Genomic DNA, 21,328 nt, shown 5'->3' with positions numbered 1-21,328 from the left:
TCTGAAGTGCAATTTCCTCCCCTATATGATATGTCCCCCTCTAAATAAAACTAGCTAACTCATAATTGACAGAATTAAACTGGATACTGAATTAAAACTTTTAACTTAGTATCTGGCATTCATTCATTTGTTGGAGTGTCTACCATATGAAAACACTTTGTTAAGTGGATACACAGAGATGATCTCAATGCATGTTAGCTACAACTGTTTTCCAACAATTAGTAAACTATATCAGCTTAAACATGCTTTAGAACGTGGTTAAAAAAAAAAAAACAACACTACTAAATGGCTCCAATGAGAGCTGTCAAAATATGAATAAAACTCAATAGGCAATGTCTTATTCTGCATTTGTATCTTGCAGTGCCCAATACTCAGTTTAGGGTCAGAAACGAAGTATTTATTTAATGATTAATGTGAAAACAGGGCATTAAGAAATGGTCGTAATTTCACTTATTTATAGGAACTTTCTCTTTTGAATATATTAGTCAGTACTCTTATTTTTAATAAATTATAAGAGCTATTTAAATTCTTTACTGATACAGAATTTTCTTTTTGATAGCATTCCAAAATAAACAACCCATTGGCTAATTATTTAAAAAAAATAAAACTATCTTCTATTAAGTGTTTACGTTACCTGAAGGCATGCAGATACCTTTTTGGAAGGAGCTAGCTAAATCCAAAATATTTGGTTCACTTTAGACCCAGTGCCACACTACACATATACTATATATAATTAAATGGTTTCAAGGATTTGCTTTATCTTCCTGGACTAACTTGCCAGGACATTCATAAATAACTTCAAAAGCATGTGAACCACAAACAAACAAACAAACAAACAAACATCCCTCCCAACAAACTCACAGCTCTATCATAGCTCAACATGGGTATACAAGAAATCTTCCCTCTAATTTCAGTTTTTGGTGTTTTATTTATAAAGAGCTAAAATATAGATTTTTGTTTTCATTTTAACCTTCTAAGAGTTTTGCCTTATCAAGATGGGAGGGAGTGGCAGAGGGGTAAGAACAAAGAGGGAAGGAAGTACAGTGGTCTATGGTGGCAGAATATGGGTGAGTTGATGATGGCTATACCTGATGGGGGTATCCTGATATTATCTCATTAAAAACAAATTAATTATATAAAAAAATTTTTTGCCTTTAATAGATGACTTTATTGTTACATCTAATTTTAGATTGTCTAATTTAAAAACTTACAATTTTGCTAATTATACCTCAGTAAAGCTGGAAAAAAATTAGAAAGTTAATCTCTAGTGCAGTGTATGAGAACTGCTAGGAATTGTACAGCTAAATGCACATATAGTACATTGAGGTACATTAAAGTTACATTCTTTCATATTTGTTTGGTCATTCCCTCCCCCCCATAATATTGTTTTTTTATTTTTCCTTTTGCTTTTACTGGATTGATCAAGTGTTCCTTATTCTTCTACTTCCCCACTCCACACTGAATGGTTTGGAAGTTCAATATGCTATTCTTATTAGTATTTCCATTACATTTAAATAAATTACTTGAAGGTAGGGATACACACATTTTTATCAATGTTAAGAGATAATCAGCATAATGTCCCCTGGGATAAAAATATAATTTTAGACAATTTTGTCTCCCTTTTCTATTTCCCATGCTTACCACATTTTGTTAAAATGACCCAGATCCTAGCTCTGTACTATTAAGCTATTATTTTTAACATTATAGTTCTATCATTTCAGAGGTTTTTCAAGATAAATATATTCAATTTCACTGTTATGTTAATAGAAATTACTTTTTTGTTCACTAATATTTCTTATACTTGAGTCTTCGCTTCTTGACATTATTTTTTGAGTCTGTATATCCCAAAAAGTTAATTTTGTTATTATACTTAAATGACAGTTTAGAATTCTAAATTCAAAATCCTTATAGGCAATGCTCAAAGCCATTATCTTTTAGCATTTTGTGTCACAAATAGGAAGTGTGTTATTCTGATCGTCATTTCTTTGCATATAGCTTGTTCCTCTCTGAAGAAGTTAGGGAATTAAGAGATTTCATCAGAAATTATCTAGGTGAAAAAGCATTCCTTATTCCTGTATGTCACTATCAATCAGCTCTTTCAATTTCAAGATGCTGTCATTGTCTTTAGGAAATTCTCTTTTACATGTTTGATTAGATGCATATTATCTAACCTTGTGTATTGCCTCTACCTTTTAATTTTTCTTTCACTTTTCATCTTTGTTTTTTGGGTTTGGTTTTGTTTTTGTGCTATGTTCTGAGGGTTATGTTTCAGGTCACCAATTGAGAATTCAGGAATGTCTGTTTCTCAACCCTTCCTGAGTTGTATTTTTGAAAATCATATTCTTAATTTTCAAAAACTTTCGTATTCTCCCTTTCATTTTTCAGGGAATTTTTGGAGTTAGGAATTTAATATCCCAATAAATACCTGAAGACAGTAAATTAGTATCTTAAAAGTTTTCTTCTATTTCTCTAGTCCACCTTGGTGCTTCTTTTTCATGGTACTTGCTGATGATTCTTTGTTGTATGGCCATGTTGTCAGGCAAGGATTCAGAATGATCAGATGTGTATAGTTACCTAGCGCAGTTTTTCTCAGCAACAGGAAAAGGCAGGCCTCTTCCTGAAAAAAGTGGGCTGACCATGGGGATCTATGTACTTAGCGCGTGCAGAGGAAGACTGAGGACACTGGCTTAGGACACTCTTCCCAACTGGTGATGCATGAAAAAGTTTTATTTGAGGGGGGTAACAATTTATCATATTTACTGTTGTGCAGAGCTAACTCTTCCCTTTTTTGAATTTCAAATCAACTTCATAAGATCCAAGATGTATTATGCTCTCGTTCTCTAGTCCTGGCCCTAACACGTGGCACTTTCGAAGGCAGCCTTATGGCTTTTACCTGGGGAATTTAAAGAAAAGAACTTGTGCTTGGTGTTCTACCCTTTGAGATTTTATTTTTATTTATTTATTTTTTAAAAGATTTATTTATTTATACAAGAACCAGGGTACAGGCCAGATGCATGGGAGGGTGAGAGGATTCACCAGAGACAGAGTGGGGAACAGAATAGGCAGACTGACGAAACATACTGCTGAGGGGAGCAGCGGGAGAGACGGGAGAGGTCTGTTTCACCATGTGGGATTCTTGCCGGCTGGCGGGGATCAAACTTGCACTGCAACCGCCTGCGCCACCAGGGAGGTCCCCTTGAGATTTTAGACCTGATTTAACCGCTTGGACTGAGGCTGAGGCATCATGATTTTAAAAGTTCCCCAGGGCAAAAAGTTGAGAACTAGTACACTGGAGGTTTACTGGTCCAGCTGTTCCATACTGTTTTATAACCTTGATGATTGCTCCATAGCCTGCTCTGGTTCCCTTGCACCCACTGACTGTGGGATTGGAGTTCTGCCCACTTGTTGAGAAGAATGGTATGTACCTCCGCAGAGGTCTTCTGTTCACCTGTTTTGGGTTGGTTTTCTTGAGTTTTGTTTCTATCAGTCCAATTTTATCTACTTTACATATTTCAGAAATTCTTTTATAAATTGTTTAAGAATAAGAGTAAGTACAAGAATAAGTTCTTGTACTCTCCCTATTTTTCCAAGACTAATCTGAAATTCTTCCTCTCTTTTGAAATCCTCCTCCTCCCTGATCTCATTTTAGTGGGATTTGGAAGATGGAAAGGAGGTAAGAAGGACATGGTAGAGCCCAAATCCAAAAACTTGATCCTGCAGAAATTTTCACATGGAAAAATACTGCCAATTGTCTGCATTCTTTACACTGAAATGTGGTGGAAAGCACTGTGAGGTAAAAGGTTCTGAAAAGAGCATCACACAGCCAGCACTTTGATGTGCCTACTTCCAAGCACTGAATTTAAGAAATCAAAAGATGTAGGAGTTGGGGGAAGAGAAGCCAGTAAGCTACTTAGAACTTTATGTCAATCAGATTGGATTTTCTAAGAAAGCAAAGCTTAAAAGTAACAACGCAGCCAACACTGGCAATTAAACTAAAGCTGGATGACTAAAGTATCAGTCATCATAATAAAGTCAATTAGAGTACCTTAGAACACAGCGACTTTATTTTTTAATGGAAAAAGAACAACTCTGAATAAAAATTACAAAATGGTCATCTTAACTGACACAAGAAAAAGCACCATAGAACAGGGTCTAAAATTTGACTTGTAGAGCATAGGATCTGGACGAGAGTGAGTGAAAAATCAAAATTTCTTTAAGAAAGAATCCTGGCAAACTAATTAAGTTCTCCTTTCCACAGAGGGACTAACAAAGTATTAAAAGGAAGCAAAAAAAAAAATGACAATTTGGTAAAAAAGATTTTGATTCAATTCATAATGTTACTCTTTGAAAACAAAAATCCTGGAGAAATTTACTTTAGGTAAGATTACTATTAAGAAGATATTTAATTAACTTGAAGACTGTTATTTAAGACAAAGACAAATTAATCATGGATTCCCAGACAACCATGGTAGAGCCAAAAGAATTTGTTGATAGAGTGAAGGTAGAATATAAAAGAAAGATGAGTTAAGGGTTTCTTTCCTTCTATCTATTTAAAGGAAGCAAAACAAGTTATATAATCATAATCTAGAAGGTACAAAAAAGAAATTAATTGTCCATCAGTACTAGGTATCTTTCTAGATTTAACTGTCACAACAACCTGTGGGGGTAAAAGGTTATTGTTCTCACTTTACAGAGAGAGAAGCAGATGCACCAAGCAGTTAAGTAATTTGTCTACAGTCATATATGTAGTGATTCCAAGATTCAGAACTTAGGTCCTCTACTTCCAAAGCCTGTAAGCACTTCTTCCTCAGCTGCTCTACTGTATCTTACACAAAAGTGATAGAAATTTTATAACTCCTGTATATGTATAATGACATCATAGCGGATGATGGTTATCTATGGTTCTCTTTCACGAAAGAACTGGTTTCAGTTCTAAGATTCATAGCTGGTTTTGAAATTGAATCTATGGGTAATGTTACATAGAAAGACAAACCAGTAAAAACTGAGATGGCTTCAAAAAGAACATGGTGATCTTGGTTTCTGACAAGCACCACTTTAAAGTCAATCTTCTGTTCTACACATAGCCAACTTGTTTCAAAGAGGGAAAACCGGACACCTTAACCTTGATAAAGGAAAATACAATAAATAAACTTTTATAAAGTTGATTTGTTTCAGAAAACTGAAAAGGGCTTCCGGGAGAAAAAGTAAGAAACCATTTACAATTTCCCAAGAAGGTACAATATAACGAGATAAATAAAGATTAGTTGCCGATTTTCCTTAACAAATTTGAAAATAGGGGCCTCTCTGGTGGTGCAAGGGATTAACATGCAACCTATGAAACTGTCCACAGCCACTGTAGCACCATTTCAATCCCAGGCCAGGGAGCTACCCACATGGTACAGCAGACCTCTCCTGTCTTGCCCGCTGCTCCCCTCAGCAGTGTATTTCAACCTGCCTGTTCTATTCCCCGCTCTGTCTCTGGTGAATCCTCTCACCCCCACACCTCTGGCCTGTACCCCAGTTCCTGTATACATAAATAAATAAATCTTGAAAAAAAAATTGAAAAAAATTTTTTACACAAAGGATTATCCAAATATATTGTAAAAATTCCACTCATAGTATGTTATCCTTCATGCAGGATGGGGATATAAAAAATACTATTTCTGCAAAAGATATACAAGAATAGGACCTCCCCAGTGGCGCAGCAGTTGAGTGCTGGGTTGAGAAGCTGCCCGTAGCCTCTGCAGCGCCAGTTTGATCCCCGGCCTCCGGGCAAGGGTCCCACAGGCGCGCAGACCTCTTCTGTTGCCTGCTGCTCCCCTCAGCAGTGTACTTCGTCAGTCTGCCTGCTCTGCTCTCCTCTCTGGCTCTGGTGGATTCTCTCACCCTCCTGTGCTTCTGACTACCCAGTGCTTGTATAAATAAATAAATAGATCTTTAAAAAAAAAAAATCCTGTTGTTGTTTTAAAAAAAAGATATACAAGAATAAAGGAGGAACTAATGAGACTGGTTACTTATAGGAAGTAGGAGGGAACAGGTTAATAGGAAATGAGCAAGGAATTACACTTTTTTTTTTAAAGATTTATCTATCCATGCATATAAGAACTGGGGTACAAGCCAAAGGTGCGGAGGGTGAGAGGATTCATCAGAGACACAGTGGGGAGCAGAACAGGCAGACTGACTGAAATACACTTCTGGGGGAGCAGCGGGCGAGACAGGAGAGGTCTGCTGTGCCATGTGGGTAGCTCCCTGACTGGGGATGGAACTCGTGCTGCAGTGGCTGTAGACTGCTTCCCAGGGCAACCTCCTGCGCCACCAGAGAGGCCTGGAATTACACTTCTGAGTATATCAGTTATGCTTCATATACCTCAAAAAACAAGTAAATAATTAAAATCAAGCAGACTCTAGGGGGAACTCCAAATGGAATTCAAATATAACAAATGAGGGCCTCCCCGGAGGCGCAGCGGTTGAGCGCTGGGTTGCAAAGCTGCCCACGGCCTCTGGGGCGCTGGTTCTATCCCCGGCTGCTCCCTGGCCACCAGAGGAGGGTCCCACATGGCGCGCAGACCTCTCCTGCCGCCCGCTGCTCCCCTCAGCAGTGTACTTTGGTCTTTCTGCCTGCTCTGCTCCCCGCTCTGGCTCTGGCGAATTCTCTCACCCTCCCGTGCTCCTGACTGTACCCAGTGCATGTATAAACAAACAAACAAACAAACAAATAAATAAAAACATGCCTCTATTAAAAAAAAAAAAACAAATATAACAAATGAACTGAACTGTATTACAAGTGAGTAACAGAACCATACTGAAAGGACTAGAGGAAGCGAGAGCTAACCCAGGCTGGAAAAACGTTTTCAGTGTATGCTATACAGGCCTGGGGCAGGGCAGTTACCAAATGCACTGTTAAAAAGAGAAACTTGGGGCCTCCCCTGGTGGTGCAGGCAGTTGAGCGCTGCGCTGTGAAGTTGTCTGCAGCCTCTGCAGCGCTGGTTCAATCCCAGCCAGCCAGCGAGGGTCCCACATGACACTGCAGACCTCTCCTGCTGTGCCCACTGCTCCCCTCAGCAGTGTATTTCGTCAGTCTGCCTGTTTTGTTCCCCACTCTGTCTCTAGTGAATCCTCTTACCTGCCCACACATCAGGCCTGTACCCCGGTTCTTGTATAAATAAATAAATAAATAAATCTTAAAAAAAAAAAAAAGAGAGAGAAACTTGCCCTCTCCTGTCCGAGGTGCTTTGGGTGGTTTAATGATCAAATATGTCTCCTGATATAACATGAGAAAAAAAAACAATTCAGATGCACTGGGGGTCCCAAAGATCTAAGACCTGAAAAAGTAACCAAAGCATGCAGCTTTTTAAACTCAGATATAAAGAAAAATAGATAAGAAAAAAAGGATTTGGGTTTGTGGGAGTCAAAAGTGACTAAATTTGTTTTCACAGGCTTCTTCAACCTAAATTCCCTGCGTCTGGATAAGGATGCCTTCTATCCTTCTCTTACAAAGAGGGTACTTTTCACACGGGGAATTTATCTCCTTTCAAAGACACAGATTCTTGCATTGGCTGCTTCTTAAATAACTTTTATTCAAAATAATTAATTTGCCAAAAATGACATATTTTGGGGTAGCTTATCCTGTTCTATCAGAATTACATACAAGTTTTTCCTTGTTATTTTTTTTTTTTTTTTACTTTTCGGAGAAAGTAATCCCAAATAAACAAAGGGAGAAGGCTAGAAGAAACCAGTGGTATTGAACTGGAATGGGAAGTGTTGGTATGTATACATGGTTTTAAACCATACATGCAGTCTACAACTTATACACTGGTGTAGAAACACATAGAGATGTGTGCTCACGCTTCCTGAGATACATGTAGTTCCTAATTCTGTCTGCTGAGTTGCTAAAGGCAACAACTTTCCATGACATAAGTACACCTAGTACCTAGATCCTGGTTTCTAAGTACCATTTCCCAATAAAAGGAATCAGAGCTCCTTGGCGAAATGGTTGATCCCAGGCCTGCAGCAGGGCAGTTACAAAATGAACTTTAAACAGCTTGTGCTAAAATTAACAGAGTACTTAAAAAAACAATGGAAGTATGATAAAAAAAACACAAAAATCAGCTTGCAGTGACCAAATCTGGGGCATTTTGGGTCCACACTCACATAAATGAAGATGTTTATATGGGGAGAACAATTTTCTTTACAGTGAAATTCTAATTAAATGGAAAAATGGAAAAGAAAAATCACCATCAGGCAAAGCCCAGAGTAGTAACTGGTCTAGGTATTTCTTCAACATTACACATCTGAACATGCCTTCATTTATTCTAAAACTGAACATATATGATAATTATCTAAACACTTCAACTGTACACCATTTATAACTAGTTCCAATTGGAGAAGACGACTAATTTAAGCTAATTTGCAAGATTTGTGGAAATGAAATATGGGTCCAAAATAACATATACAACATTAAAAATGAGGAATAGCTATTCTAGTTTACTGTTTTAAATGAACTCTTTATCTTAAATAGGACGTTCATAACAGATCATGTTATTACTCCTATTTAGTGATCTGATTTTTTTTCTGAATGGGAGTATTTCTGTTTTCTCATAATTCTTTTTTTGAGAGTTACTGAGACTGAGCTGAGTACTTCAGCTCAATTAAGTTGTATCTTTCTAACACTTATCCATGCAGAAAGTCTTTACTGAACACCAAATATTTGTAAGGCACTGTGGGTGAAGCTGGCAGCAAAAAGATGAAGGAAAATTCTGGTGCTCACATACTAACTACATACTGGGGAAATGAACAGCTGCTGACTATACTATAAAGTGAGAGTGGCACATGCACTGTGCTCTAAGATGGAGGAAGAATGTCCAGTTACCCCAGTCTCAGAAGTGTCCTTACTCCTATCTGAGCAAATTAAGAAACAGAGTAGCTTCAGGTCGCTGGGGCAAAGTAGAACTTGAATCCAGGTCTCCCGAACACAACAGAATTAAACAGTATCTAATTTTGATCTAACTAAAATGATCTGTGTTGTTTTGTTTTTTATCTAGGTGCAGCCAGTGAGGTGGGTCTGAGAGCTCTATAGGGGATTACAATCTATTGCTCTGTTTAGTAACTCTGTATTATTAGAACATTTATATAATTCTGTTTAGCTCACTTTTTTCACCTGGAGATAACAAATCTTCCCTCAAGTGGTTATTGTGAGAAATAAGTGAATACATATGTAAGGCAATGAATATAGATGTTGGCATACAAAGGAATCCATAGACTAAGACATTTTGATGGATGGAATTACCTTTCATTCATTTTTTGGGTTTGGAGAGACTGATACATTAGTACCTGGCACATATATGTTGAATCAAGATTTATGAGGCTATTAAATAACTGTTGAGTGTGAAACTACTCTTTATATATATATATTCAATATGTTGGTTTCTGTAAACAGATGAAAAATAACAAAACACCCATTTCATCCATATGTGTGGAACCCAACTTTTGAGGGAGGACTAGTTTCCTCTCACAGCAGTACTTACTTTCTACTGTTGCTCCTTCATTTGGGTTTGAGTATCCTTCTCCTTTCTGTTTGATTCTCCGGATAATGCCTCCATCTTCAAATAAATCTTCTCCTTTGAAATCAAGGAGCTCAATCTAGAAGGGAGAAAAGGATTTGGCTGAGGAAAGCCTAAACAAAGCCAATTTAACATACTTAAAAAGGCAAGTGTAACTGATTCTCTCTTCATTTTATAAAATAAAACTCAATTTTATATTTATCTAGGCATCTTAGTTATTGGAAAAGTAAGGAAAAGAGAACACTGCACTTTTCAATACCTGGAAAGAACCTTCATGTAATGATAATGTCTAGGGACTATATCCTGTGGGGCTGCAGTGCAAAGACAGACAGGAAATACTAGGAAAACTGCCTTATGGGCAAAAAGCCAGGGTTACAAAGCGCTGGCACAGAGCTATTTTGTCTGACTCTAGAGACTACCACTTTTCCACTCCAGGTTCATGGAATTTCCTTCTTAAAAATATAAGAATACATCATATAATGAGGCCTAAAGCCAACTAAATGTGTATTTTACTTAGTTGTGATATTTCAGGCATTTTATTGTGCCTGTTAATATTATCACCACTTACTGCTTCCACTGAAGAAATAGATATGACATTTATAAACCTTCAAATATGAAAATACTTCATATTATGTGGTTTAGATAGATTTCAATGTTCATCTCCCACATGTCCACCATTTTCTGGTCAATTATGAGTACTTCATATTCACACCACTGACCACATCTTTTATTTCTAAGCCTGGTGTCTTTTGTTTATTTGAATATGACCTTTTTGTGCCAGAGACACGTTTCTAAGAAAGCATTGGCACACACCCTTTGGGTTTGTGGGAAACAATTCAAGAAGCCAAGCTCCAAAATAAATAAGTTGGATCTGATTCTCAACAGCAAGCTTAGCTCCTTGTTCCACTGCCGGTTGCTTCAGAGCCAGCACTATAGCAGAGCAGATGCTAACAAGGCAACATCACACACATACTTGCCTCAAAAAAGAGAGTTGCATTCGAGGGAATTTTGGGGAGACTGCCAGCTGAGCCATATGCATATTCTGGTGTGCACAGCAAATGGCAGATCTCGCCTTTCTTCATGGTGGCCACCCCGATGTCCCATGCCTTGATAACTTGGCCTACGGAAGAGGAAAAGTGTATCGTTGAAAACTGTAGGCCATATTTAAGAAAACTTAATTGTCATAAAACCAAAGTTCAAGCAGATTTCCAATTCTTCACACTACATACTCTGCTAGGAAGTAGGGGCGACAAAATGAAAGAATGCAATAAAAGCTACACACTAAGAAATAAATTGGTTTCTTTTGGTGGGCCATCAGAGAAGATCATTGCTGAGGAGGATGAAAGTAGTATCCATTTCGATGGCGCTGGAAGGGATCATGCTCAGCGAAATAAGCCAAAAAGAAAAAGAAAAATACCGGATGGTCTCACTCATAGCAGGAATCTAGAAAACTTAAATAATGGACCAGGAAAATGAATAATTATAAGAAAGTGAAAATCAAAATCAACAAAAAACTATGAACCAGAGACACTTTTAGGGGGGCGGGGGCGGGAGGGGAGGGATTGGGGTCAGAATGGGGGGCTGCAATTGTATGGGGAATATAACAATAAAATTTATTTAAAAAAAAAAAAAAAAAAAAGAAAAAGATATAGAGAAACTAGATTGTTTCTACTTTGCTGATGATTATGTAAAATGGTAGGACCATCCTAGAAAAAAAGACAGTTTGGGAGTTTCTTTGAAAATTAAACATGTAACTGCCATATAACCAAAAAAAAAAAAAAAAAAAAGAAAGTAGTATCCATTTCTAAACTGCTCAAAAATTAAATCTTTGAAGGTGACGGTAATGTCACCTATAAAATGTGGCTGGGCTGTAGTTGTGTCCTAATTTTAATTTCAACTATAATAAGAAGTATATGTTTTCTAGGCAGAGATGAAACAAAAACAGTATAGGAAATAGAATTTTTCCTAAGGAAGCTTGTAACTTAGTTGCATAGAGAAAAACAACAGAGAAACTAAAAAAGTACACATGGCATAAAAGTCTATGAAATGGATTTCTTCTCAAATTTTAGGTTAAGGAAAAGTGGTTTTTAAAGAAAAAAATGGTACACGGTCTTTTCTCAAATCCTAAGAACTGTGGAACTCAGAACATACATATTTTTTGTCTACTTTTGGAAAACTAAAAGTAACTTCATTGTTGAACTGCAGAACTATATTAGCCTATATATTGCAATGACTGCTTATAATAAGCAGCCTCAAATGTGTTGGGGAACAACAGAAAATGTAGGCAATTTAAGGAGATAAAATGCAAAACTGAGGTGCTATGTCAATCAATAACTTACGTATACAAGGTGAAATCAGGTAAATAATGAACCCCAGAGGAAGTAAATTTTGAAGACAACTGTTATCTTGAACATTAGAATAAGGGGAACCCTATACTAAGATATGGAAGTAAGAATGGATAAAACATTTATAATTCCTGACTTGATCCTTAATTAAGTATCACAACTTTTCAAAAATTCAGATATGCTAAGTTAAACTGCGTTTTCATTTAATGTATTTTGATGTTTCTTATCCATTAGAAGGAATGAGGACATGTATTTTAGAGGTTAATAGTGCAGCCTGCTCTAACCTAAGATCGTCTGTATTCAAATAAGGTCTGCCCCTTATTAGTTAAGTGACATTGTACAAGTTATATGACCTCTGTGCCTCAGTTTCCTCAGCTGGAAAATGTGGATGATAATAGTACCTACCTTATAATTGTTGTAAGAATTATTAGATAAAATAAGTCAAATGCATAGTACAGTGCCTGCCATATATTATGCATTTACTGAAAGGACAAACATCAATATCATCATCATTGTAAATACAAAAAATCTACCTCATCCTCAATTGCTGCATAAAATTTCAGTCACTCTTTTAATGAGAAACATTACCAACAATACTCTAATGAGGATACTTGTCCATATATCTTTATGCAAGTATATATGAAGGGCAAAATCCTAGAAATGCAAAGATGACGTGCATTTTCAGTTACATAAATAACTCCCAACTGCCCTTCCAAAATGATTACATAAACTTATATGCCCACATATGTTTCTATTGTAAAAATATTTGAGAATCATTAGAAGAAATGCACAGTTTGCTGCTGATTGGCTGCTTTCCTGTCACTGATGTTCTTCAGGCTGCAATATTTTAGAGTGGGCCACTGGAGAACTTTTTTACTATCCACTACTGATATCTGAAGACAGCAAAGACACATTACTTCAGAAAAACTTTATATTGTAGGGGTACTTCTGGACATTTATTCAAAACATTTAGCTAATTACTGAGGAGCAAAGGTCTGTCTAGGTGCTAAGAACACAAAGGTGGCCATTCCTGCAGTCCTTCTGAGGAACATGCAGTATAATATGCGAAAGGAAGAGGAAGATACATTCACTATTTTTTTATTTAAAGATTTATTTATTTATACATACAAGAACTGGTGTACAGGCCAGATGTGTGGGAGGGAGTGAGAGGATTCACCAGAGACAGAGCGGGGAACAGAACAGGCAGACTGACTGAAATATACTGCTGAGGGGAGCAGTGGGTGAGCCAGGAGAGGTCTGCTGCGCCATGTGGGTTCCTTCCTGGAGGGCCGGAATCAAAGCCGTGCTGCAGAGGCTGTGGACAGCCACACAGTGGGGTGTTCAACCCGCTAAGCCACCGGGGAGGCCCCTCACTATATTTTTTTTAACTATGTGTGCAAAGCACTAAAATAAATAGAGTATAGATAAGGGGCATTTGCTTTGGGGTGAGGGTGGGAGCAATCAGCAAAAGCTTAATGCACATACGATACCTCTGCTAGGTCTTAGAAACTGGAAATAACTGCCTGCCAATTAAATCCACAGAAGTCCTAAACTACATAAATAAAACCTGAGTTTTTGCTTTTCTTTACATTTGGGGGCATTAAGTGTTCTCTTACCCTGAATTCAGATACTGAATGAAACACACTGAGCAAAGACCCAGGAACACAGGTATGTTTCTAAAATTGCTAGTCTTGGGATCCTTTTTCAAGGGAAAAGGAAAATATTCTTGGAAAATGCTGAAAAGCATTTCCTTGACTTAAAACAAACACATATTCATTATAGGATACTTGCACAGTATAGAAAAGCATAGAGAATATGTTGAAAAAATGCTCTGAAACCCAGGATCTTGCAATTTCTTGGTTCACTTTTTTCCTATTAGTGTGCTCTTTATATTTCATATAAATATTTTTCTTGTTAAAAGATAGTAACTGAAAATAGGTCTTTCAATGAACTATACACTAATTCACCTGTTTAAATATAACATAATTTCATTATTCCAATTAATAAACATTTAGATTGTTCCATTCTTTTTACCATTAATGAACAATTCTGTACCTAAATCTTTTAAAAAAAGATTTATTTATTTATATTTATTCATTCATTTATTCATTTATATTTATTTATTCATTCATTCATTCATTCATTCATTCATTCATTCATTCAAACACTGGGTACAGTCAGAAGCGCGGATAGGTGAGAGAATTCACCAGAACCAGAGCGGGGAGCAGAGCAGGCAGAAGGACTGAAGTACACTGCTAAGGGGAGCAGTGGGCGGCAGGAGAGTTCTACCCGCCATGTGGGACCCTCCTCCGGTGGTGGGGAGCAGCCCGGGGATCAAACTGGCACTGCAGAGGCTGTGGGCAGCCCCGCAACCCAGCGCTCAACCGCTGCGCCACCGGGGAGGCCCTAAATCTTTTTTTTTTTAAGATTTATTTGTTTATGCATACAAGAACTGGGGTATAGGCCACAAACGCAGGGGAGTGAGAGGATTAACCAGAGACAGAGTGGGGAATAGAACACAGGCACACTGACTGAAACACACTGCTGAGGGGAGCAGCGGGCGAGACAGGAGAGGTCTGCTTCGCCATGTGGGTTTTTCCCCTGGCCAGCTGGGGATCAAACTCATGCTGCAGAGGCTGCAGATTGCTTCACAGTACAGTGCTTAACACCTTGCGCCACCAGGGAGGCTCTGTACCTAAATCTTTACATGACTTATTTTGCATTTAAGAAATGCCTCTGACCTTACATATGCAGGACTATGGCTGGTAGGTTAATTAAAATGAGGCGTTAAGTGAGGGATCATAAAAAAGAACATATGCATACCTCCAATACTTTTTAAACTTAAAATACATCCAAGTATATTAATTCACTAACCTTGTGTAAGAAGGCTAAGGCCTTGTCTTTGAGTGTGACTCCAGTTTTAACAATTCCACATCTTTATTATATATATAAAGCTTAAGATATATCATTTGTGATTTACAATGTGGATATAATTTGCAAGTGGAATAAGTAATACACACACACACACAATGGAATACAGTTCAGCTATAAAAATGAGGAACTCCTGCCATTTGCAACAACAAGGATGGAACTGGAAGGGCTTGTGCTAAGCCAAATAATTCAGAAGGAGAAAGACAAATACTGCTTGGTTTCATTCATGTGGAATATAGAGAAACAAAACAAATGATCAGACAAAGACAAACCAAAAACAAACCCTAGAAATCTGACTGTAAAATTGAGGCTACCACAAAGAATATGCACTGGAGCAAAGAATGTTTGTTTCATAAATGGTGCTGGGAAAACTGGGTCGCTACATGCAAAAGAATGAAGCTTAACTACTACCTCACACCAAGCACAAAACCAACTCGAAATGGATTAAAAAACTAGACATAAGACCTGAAACTATAAAATATATAGAAGGAAATACAGGCGAAACACTACATGACATGCACCTCAAAAAACATCTTTACAGACACATCACCCAAAGCAGTGATAGTGAAGGCAAAGATAAACAGCTGGGACTACATCAAATTAAAGAGCTTTTGCACAGCAAAAGAGACAATAACCAAAACAAAGAGAAACCCCACTGACTGGGAGAGAATTTTTGTCCACAACACTAACTATAAAGGACTGATCACAAAAATCTACAAAAAGCTGATGAGACTCAACAAAAAGAAAGTAAATAATCCAGTCAAAAAATGGGCAGAAGAGCTAAAAAGAAACTTCTCTGAAGAGGAAATGCAAATGGCCAACAGGCATATGAAAAAATGTTCAACATCACTTGTAATCAGGGAAATGCAAATCAAAATTACAATGAGATACCATTTTACACCAGTGAGAATGGCACATATTAAAAAAACTAGCAACAACAAATGTTGGCAAAGATGTGGAGGAAAAGGAATTCTCCTGCACTGCTGGTGGGAGTGCAAACTGGTCCAACCACTATGGAGAGCTGTCTGGAGGTTCCTCAACCTACTAAAGATAGAGCTTCCATATGATCCAGTAATTCCACTCCTAGGTATTTACCCAAAGGACACAGAAACATTCAAAAGGGCACCTGCACCCCTATGTTTATAGCAACACTATTTACAATAGCTAAGCTATGGAAAAAACCCAAATGCCCCAAAATAGATGATTGGACCGAGAAGATGTGGTACATATACACAATGGAATATTACTCAGCAATCAAAAAAGATAAACTCATGCAATTTTCAGCAACATGGATGGAGCTAGAAGGGATCATGCTCAGCGAAATAAGCCAGAAAGAAAAAGAAAAATACCGGATGGTCTCAGTCATAGCAGAAATTTGGAAAACCTAAATAAGGGACCAGGAAAAAGCCTAATTATAATAAAGAAAAAATCAAAATCAACAAGCAGTTATAAACCAGAGACATACTACAGGGAGGGGGGAGGAGATGAGGGATTAGGGTCAAAATAAGGGGGGTGGGAATTGTATGGGGAATACAACCAAAATGAAAATGCATACGTTGTGCAAAAATGAAAAATGATGTAAGAATTATATAAAAAAATAAAAAATAATGTTAGAATAAAAAAAAATTGAGGCTACCAGAGGGGAAGAGGATGGTGGGAAGCAATGTGTGCAGGGGACCCAATGGACTATGGTGGAGGACTATGGGTGCCCTGGTGGTGGGTGTGGTAACATACATCTGAAGAGCTGCGATTCTATACCTCTGACTCACACATAGCATTGTAAACCAAATATTACCTCAATTTAAAAAAAAAGTAAAAAATAAAGTAGAATAAAAAGTATAAATAAGATTGTAAAACAATCATTATGCAGACTCCTGGTAAAAAAATGCGTTCTGAATAACCTACTTATTTCACCTTTATTTACTCTTAATTCAATAGTCATTTAAAAATGATTTTAAAGTCTTTCCCAAAATGTTCCACCTTAGTTCTCATAGAAATAATCTCTCTTTCTTTTTACACTAATTTCAATGTTTTATATACTATTCAATGAAATATATAATTACAAAAATGTATAATGGATATAAACATGTTTTAACTGATTCTTTTAAGAGTCTGAGGAAGAAAAAAGCAGTTGCAAAGCTGGAAACTAAAAAAAATAAATAAATAAAAAAAATAAAGCTGGAAACTGCTTGACACAGCAAGACCTTAGTGATGTTTGAAGCTGACCTGGGGCATACAGCCAGGCCGTGCTATTCTCCAGTTGGACATAAACAATCTCACAAAACATCAACATCAGACAAGAGAGAGTAAGACTAAACAAGAATACGTTAAAATTGTGTCTGAGTGTGGGCAAAAAACAAGGTCACTGTGCAGCCTACAAAATACCAAACACCCCCCTCTCCTGGCTAATTCGAGTGACTGCTGCTTCTCTAGCAGGTAAAGCTTTAATTCTACACCAGTCAGTCCTTGCCTTAGATGCTATCAAGATACTCAAAGAATCACCCCACTTTCTAACAACATCCAATCCAGAGCAGAGCCCCTCTTTCTTAAACCCATGTCCAAATCACCTACCGCAAACTCAAATACTATAATAAGTTCTTTTGAGAATTTAATGAGACACCCCTCAGGTTTTCAGGGTTTGCATTTTCCAGACTTGTTCCACTACAGCTGCTTCCTAGAGATATAAGGCTAGAGGCATCGACAAGGCCCACCCAACTGGCTGAAGTGGGTGTGGAACCAGACCATAGAAATAGAAACCAGCAGTATCACTCAGTATATTTATAAACAGAATAGAAAGCATCAGTTAGTCTGGAGTAAGTTAAGCAAGGGTCTACCACATTTTTCTTAGGCTCAATTCCTAAAAGTGGAATTAGCGGGTCAAAGTGTAATTTAAGATTCTTGATCTTTATGATGTTTTGATCTTTAGGATCTTAATTGTAGGGCTAACATACCAAGAATATATAAATGCAATTTATCATTACATGAACCTAGACTTCCATTTTACTAACTCAAATACAATTTCCTTTATCAGTTTTAGGAATCCTTTCCCATTTGTAACAAAATCTGAAATTAGAATATACATTAGACAAATGCATAATGTAGCTATCTGTAAGTCTGCTTTTTATGCATATTTAACTGTAGTCAGCTGAAAAACTTTAGAAGTATACAAAGCGAAGTATAAAAGCAATACCCTTTCTTTCTTCTGCAGTACAGTGGTATATACTTTTTTCTGATTAAAAAAATAACATTAACACATTCTAAAACACAAAATTTTGCATAAAATATAAGTTCACCAATAGTAACATGTATCAGTGTTGGGGGAGGGATGTTGATGAGTGGCAATGTATATGTGTGGACAGCAAGGATATGGGACCTCTGCACCTTCTACCTAATTTTGCTGTGAATCTAAAACTGCTCTAAAAAATAAAGTCTTTTAAAAAAGCAAATGCCACATTTTAAAATATAGTAACTTAATCACTAAGTATTTTCACTTAATATTTGAGAATACTTTATTAATTTTTAAAATTGTGATAAAATATATAACAAAGTTTGCCATCTTAACCATATTTAAGTGCAATATTGTTAAGTATATTGGCCTTGATGTGCAACCAATCTGCAGAACATTTTTATCTTGTAAAAATAAAACCCTACCCACTAAACAACTCCCTTCTTCCTCAGATGGGATGATAGGGTAATTCTATTTTTAGTTTTTTGAGAGACTGTCATATAGTTCTCCATAATGGTGACACCATTTTACATTCCCATCAATGATGCACAAGGGTTCCACAACCCTTCTCTACAACCTCAGTAATACTTGCTATTTTGCTTGTTTTTCTGGTAGTAGTCAACCGAAGGGTGTGAGGTGGCATGTCATCTACTCATATGTTTGGTGGTCATTTGTATATTGTCTCTGAAGAAATGCCTAAGTCTATTGACCATTTTATAATTCTGTTTTTTTTTTTTGGTTTTGTTTATTATTATTATTTTGGTAATTGAGTTATAGGAGTTCTCTGTGTATTCTGGATATTAACTTTCTATCAGGTCTATGATTTGCAAATATTTTCTTCCATTCCACAGGTTATTGCATCTTTGATGCAAAGAAGTTTTTAATTTTGATGTTATTCAATTTATTTGTTTTTTAATTTTTTGCCTAAGCTCTTGGTGTTATAGCCCAGAAATCACTGTCAAATCCAATGTCTTGAAGCTTTTCCTCTAAATTTTCTTCTACGAAAATAAAGTTTTAGGCCTATTCTTCAGGTCTTGATACAGTTTGAATTAGTTTTTGTACATAAGGTAAAATAAGGGCCCAGCATCATTCTTTACATGTGAATATCCAGTTTTCTAAACATCATTTATTGAAAAAAAAAAAAAAAAAGTCTTTTCCCACTGAATAGTCTTGGATCTTTGTGAAAATTACTAACTATATAACCTTCCAATGTATGCTTGCATATGAAATATGAGCATACTCAAATGCTATGTATGAAAGCCTCCCTACAGAAAAAAAAATTTTTCCAAACGGGAGTAGAAAATGCAGACAAAAAGATAAAATTTTTAGTTGTGAAAGGCACTCATTTTAAAATAGGAAAACTGACAACCACTTAAATATAGGGTCAATTATTAATAAGTCCCAGGTAATTAAAAATGCATCTGATTCATTCCTGCTTTACTTTCATGAAAGGATTTCCAGGACTTAGTACCAACTTCAGATCTCTATTTTAACTCAGTGTATATTTTGTTAATATTTTATATTTTAAAAAACCCTCATATCATTGATAATATTGATATTGTCTTTCTTCTTTTTTTAAAAGATTTATTTATTTATGCATACAAGAACTGGGGTATAGGTCAGAGTTGTGGGGAGTGAGAGGATTCTCCGGAGACAGAGTGGGGAACAGAACAGACAGATTGACTAAAATACACTGCTAAGGGGAGCAGTGGGCAAGACAGGAAAGGTCTGCTGTACTATGTGGGTAGCTCTCTAGCTGGTGGGAGACCTACTCATGCTGCAGAGGCTGCAGATAGCTTCAGTGTGCTGTGCTTAACCCCTTGCACCACCAGGGAGGCCCCGTCTTCTTCTTTCTATACCAGGCAAGGCAAATTAGTTTTTCATGTATATTTTCAATTTAATTATTCTAAAGAATTTTAAATTTAATTTATTTTTTATGTATGCATATAAAAACTGGGGTATAGGCCAGAGATGTGTGGGGTGATAGGATTCACTAGAGACAGAGTGGGGAGCAAAACAGGCAGATGTTCTGAAATACACTGCTGAGGGGAGCAGCAGGTAAGACAGGAGAGATCTGCTGTGCCATGTGGGTTAGCACTCTGGCAGGGGATTGAACTCATGCTGTTGTGGCAATAGTACCGAGACTTTAGGGCCTCCCTGGTGGTGCAAGGGGTTAGGCACTGCACTATGAAGCAATCTACAGCCTCTGCAGCACAACTTCGATCCCCGGCCGGCCAGGGAGCACCCCACATGGTGCAGCAGACCTCTCCTGACTCACCCGCTGCTCCCCTCAGCAGTGTACTTCAGTCAATCTGCCTGTTCTGTTCCCCACTCTGTCTCTGGTCAATCTTCTCACCCCCCTGTATCTCTGGCCCGTACCCCAGCTCTTGTATGCATAAATAAATCTTTAAAAAAAAACCACGGTACTGAGACTTAACCCCTGAGCCACCAGGGAGGCCCCTCCTGCATATTTTTAACTCTTCTAAATTGTGTGTGGCCTTATAAAAGCATTCTGATAATTAAAACTACTCCTTACCAAAAGTATCTAATCATGAACTGAATAAATTTATATTTTAAGATTACTTTAAAGTTATTTATGTTATATTCTATTTTCCCAATTGTCTATTTAATTGCTAAGAAAGTTGATCACAGGGTGATCTCAACCTACCTACCCTCATGGTTTATAATTTTAAAACTAGTAAGAGAAAATGGACGTTATGGTGGCATAGTCTGTCCTGGGATAGCCTTTATGACTGACTCTGCCATGCTACATTATTAGATTTTTTTTGTTTGTTTTTACATTTTATAAGGACATGTTTATTAGGAAAAAGAGAGGCACCTGCACAGTCACGGGTGGGCAGCAGAGCTGCACACATTACATACTTGAAGGGAGGAGTTAATTCTTGATTATTTTCTAGTTCCCAAAGAACTATAACATTACAATATTATACTCAATAAATGCTGTAAAATCTAATTAAAATGGAGTTAGAAATCTGCTTAGCTTCCCCCAGTTTACTCTTATCCCTGCCTAAATCAATTTCTTCCTAATGTCCACTCAGCAATAGATATCGGAAGCATTTTCCTCAATTGCAAAGAACCAAATAAAGTCAAACAAAGTAAGTACTTTCTTAAAGTTTGCTTTCTCTTTGGCTTACACTTGGGTAAGATTTTGAAAAAATCAAATCTCTTAGCCTGAAAGCCTTCCTTCCAAATTCTGAATGCTCTTAAACTGTGTGTAAACAACAATACCAAAATACCAGTAAACA

The 21,328-nt window shown here is 37.0% G+C and overlaps 1 protein-coding gene across 1 annotated transcript in view; it reads right to left on the bottom strand.

Moving 5' to 3' along the window:
- The window catches only part of FKBP5 (FKBP prolyl isomerase 5), a gene marked incomplete at its 5' end in the record, with an annotated part of 71,287 nt that overhangs the window by 29,896 nt on the left and 20,063 nt on the right, over nt 1-21,328 (bottom strand). Inside the window, 2 exons of the mRNA XM_084228953.1 lie at nt 9,525-9,639; nt 10,538-10,680. Of these exons, the coding sequence (XP_084085079.1) occupies nt 9,525-9,639; nt 10,538-10,680 (258 nt within the window). The remainder of the gene's footprint in view (nt 1-9,524; nt 9,640-10,537; nt 10,681-21,328) is intronic.

This window comes from Talpa europaea (genome assembly GCF_964194135.1).
Source record: "Talpa europaea genome assembly, chromosome: 2".
NCBI classification, from domain to species: Eukaryota; Metazoa; Chordata; class Mammalia; order Eulipotyphla; family Talpidae; genus Talpa; species Talpa europaea.
This window is presented reverse-complemented; position numbering and strand designations above follow the sequence as displayed.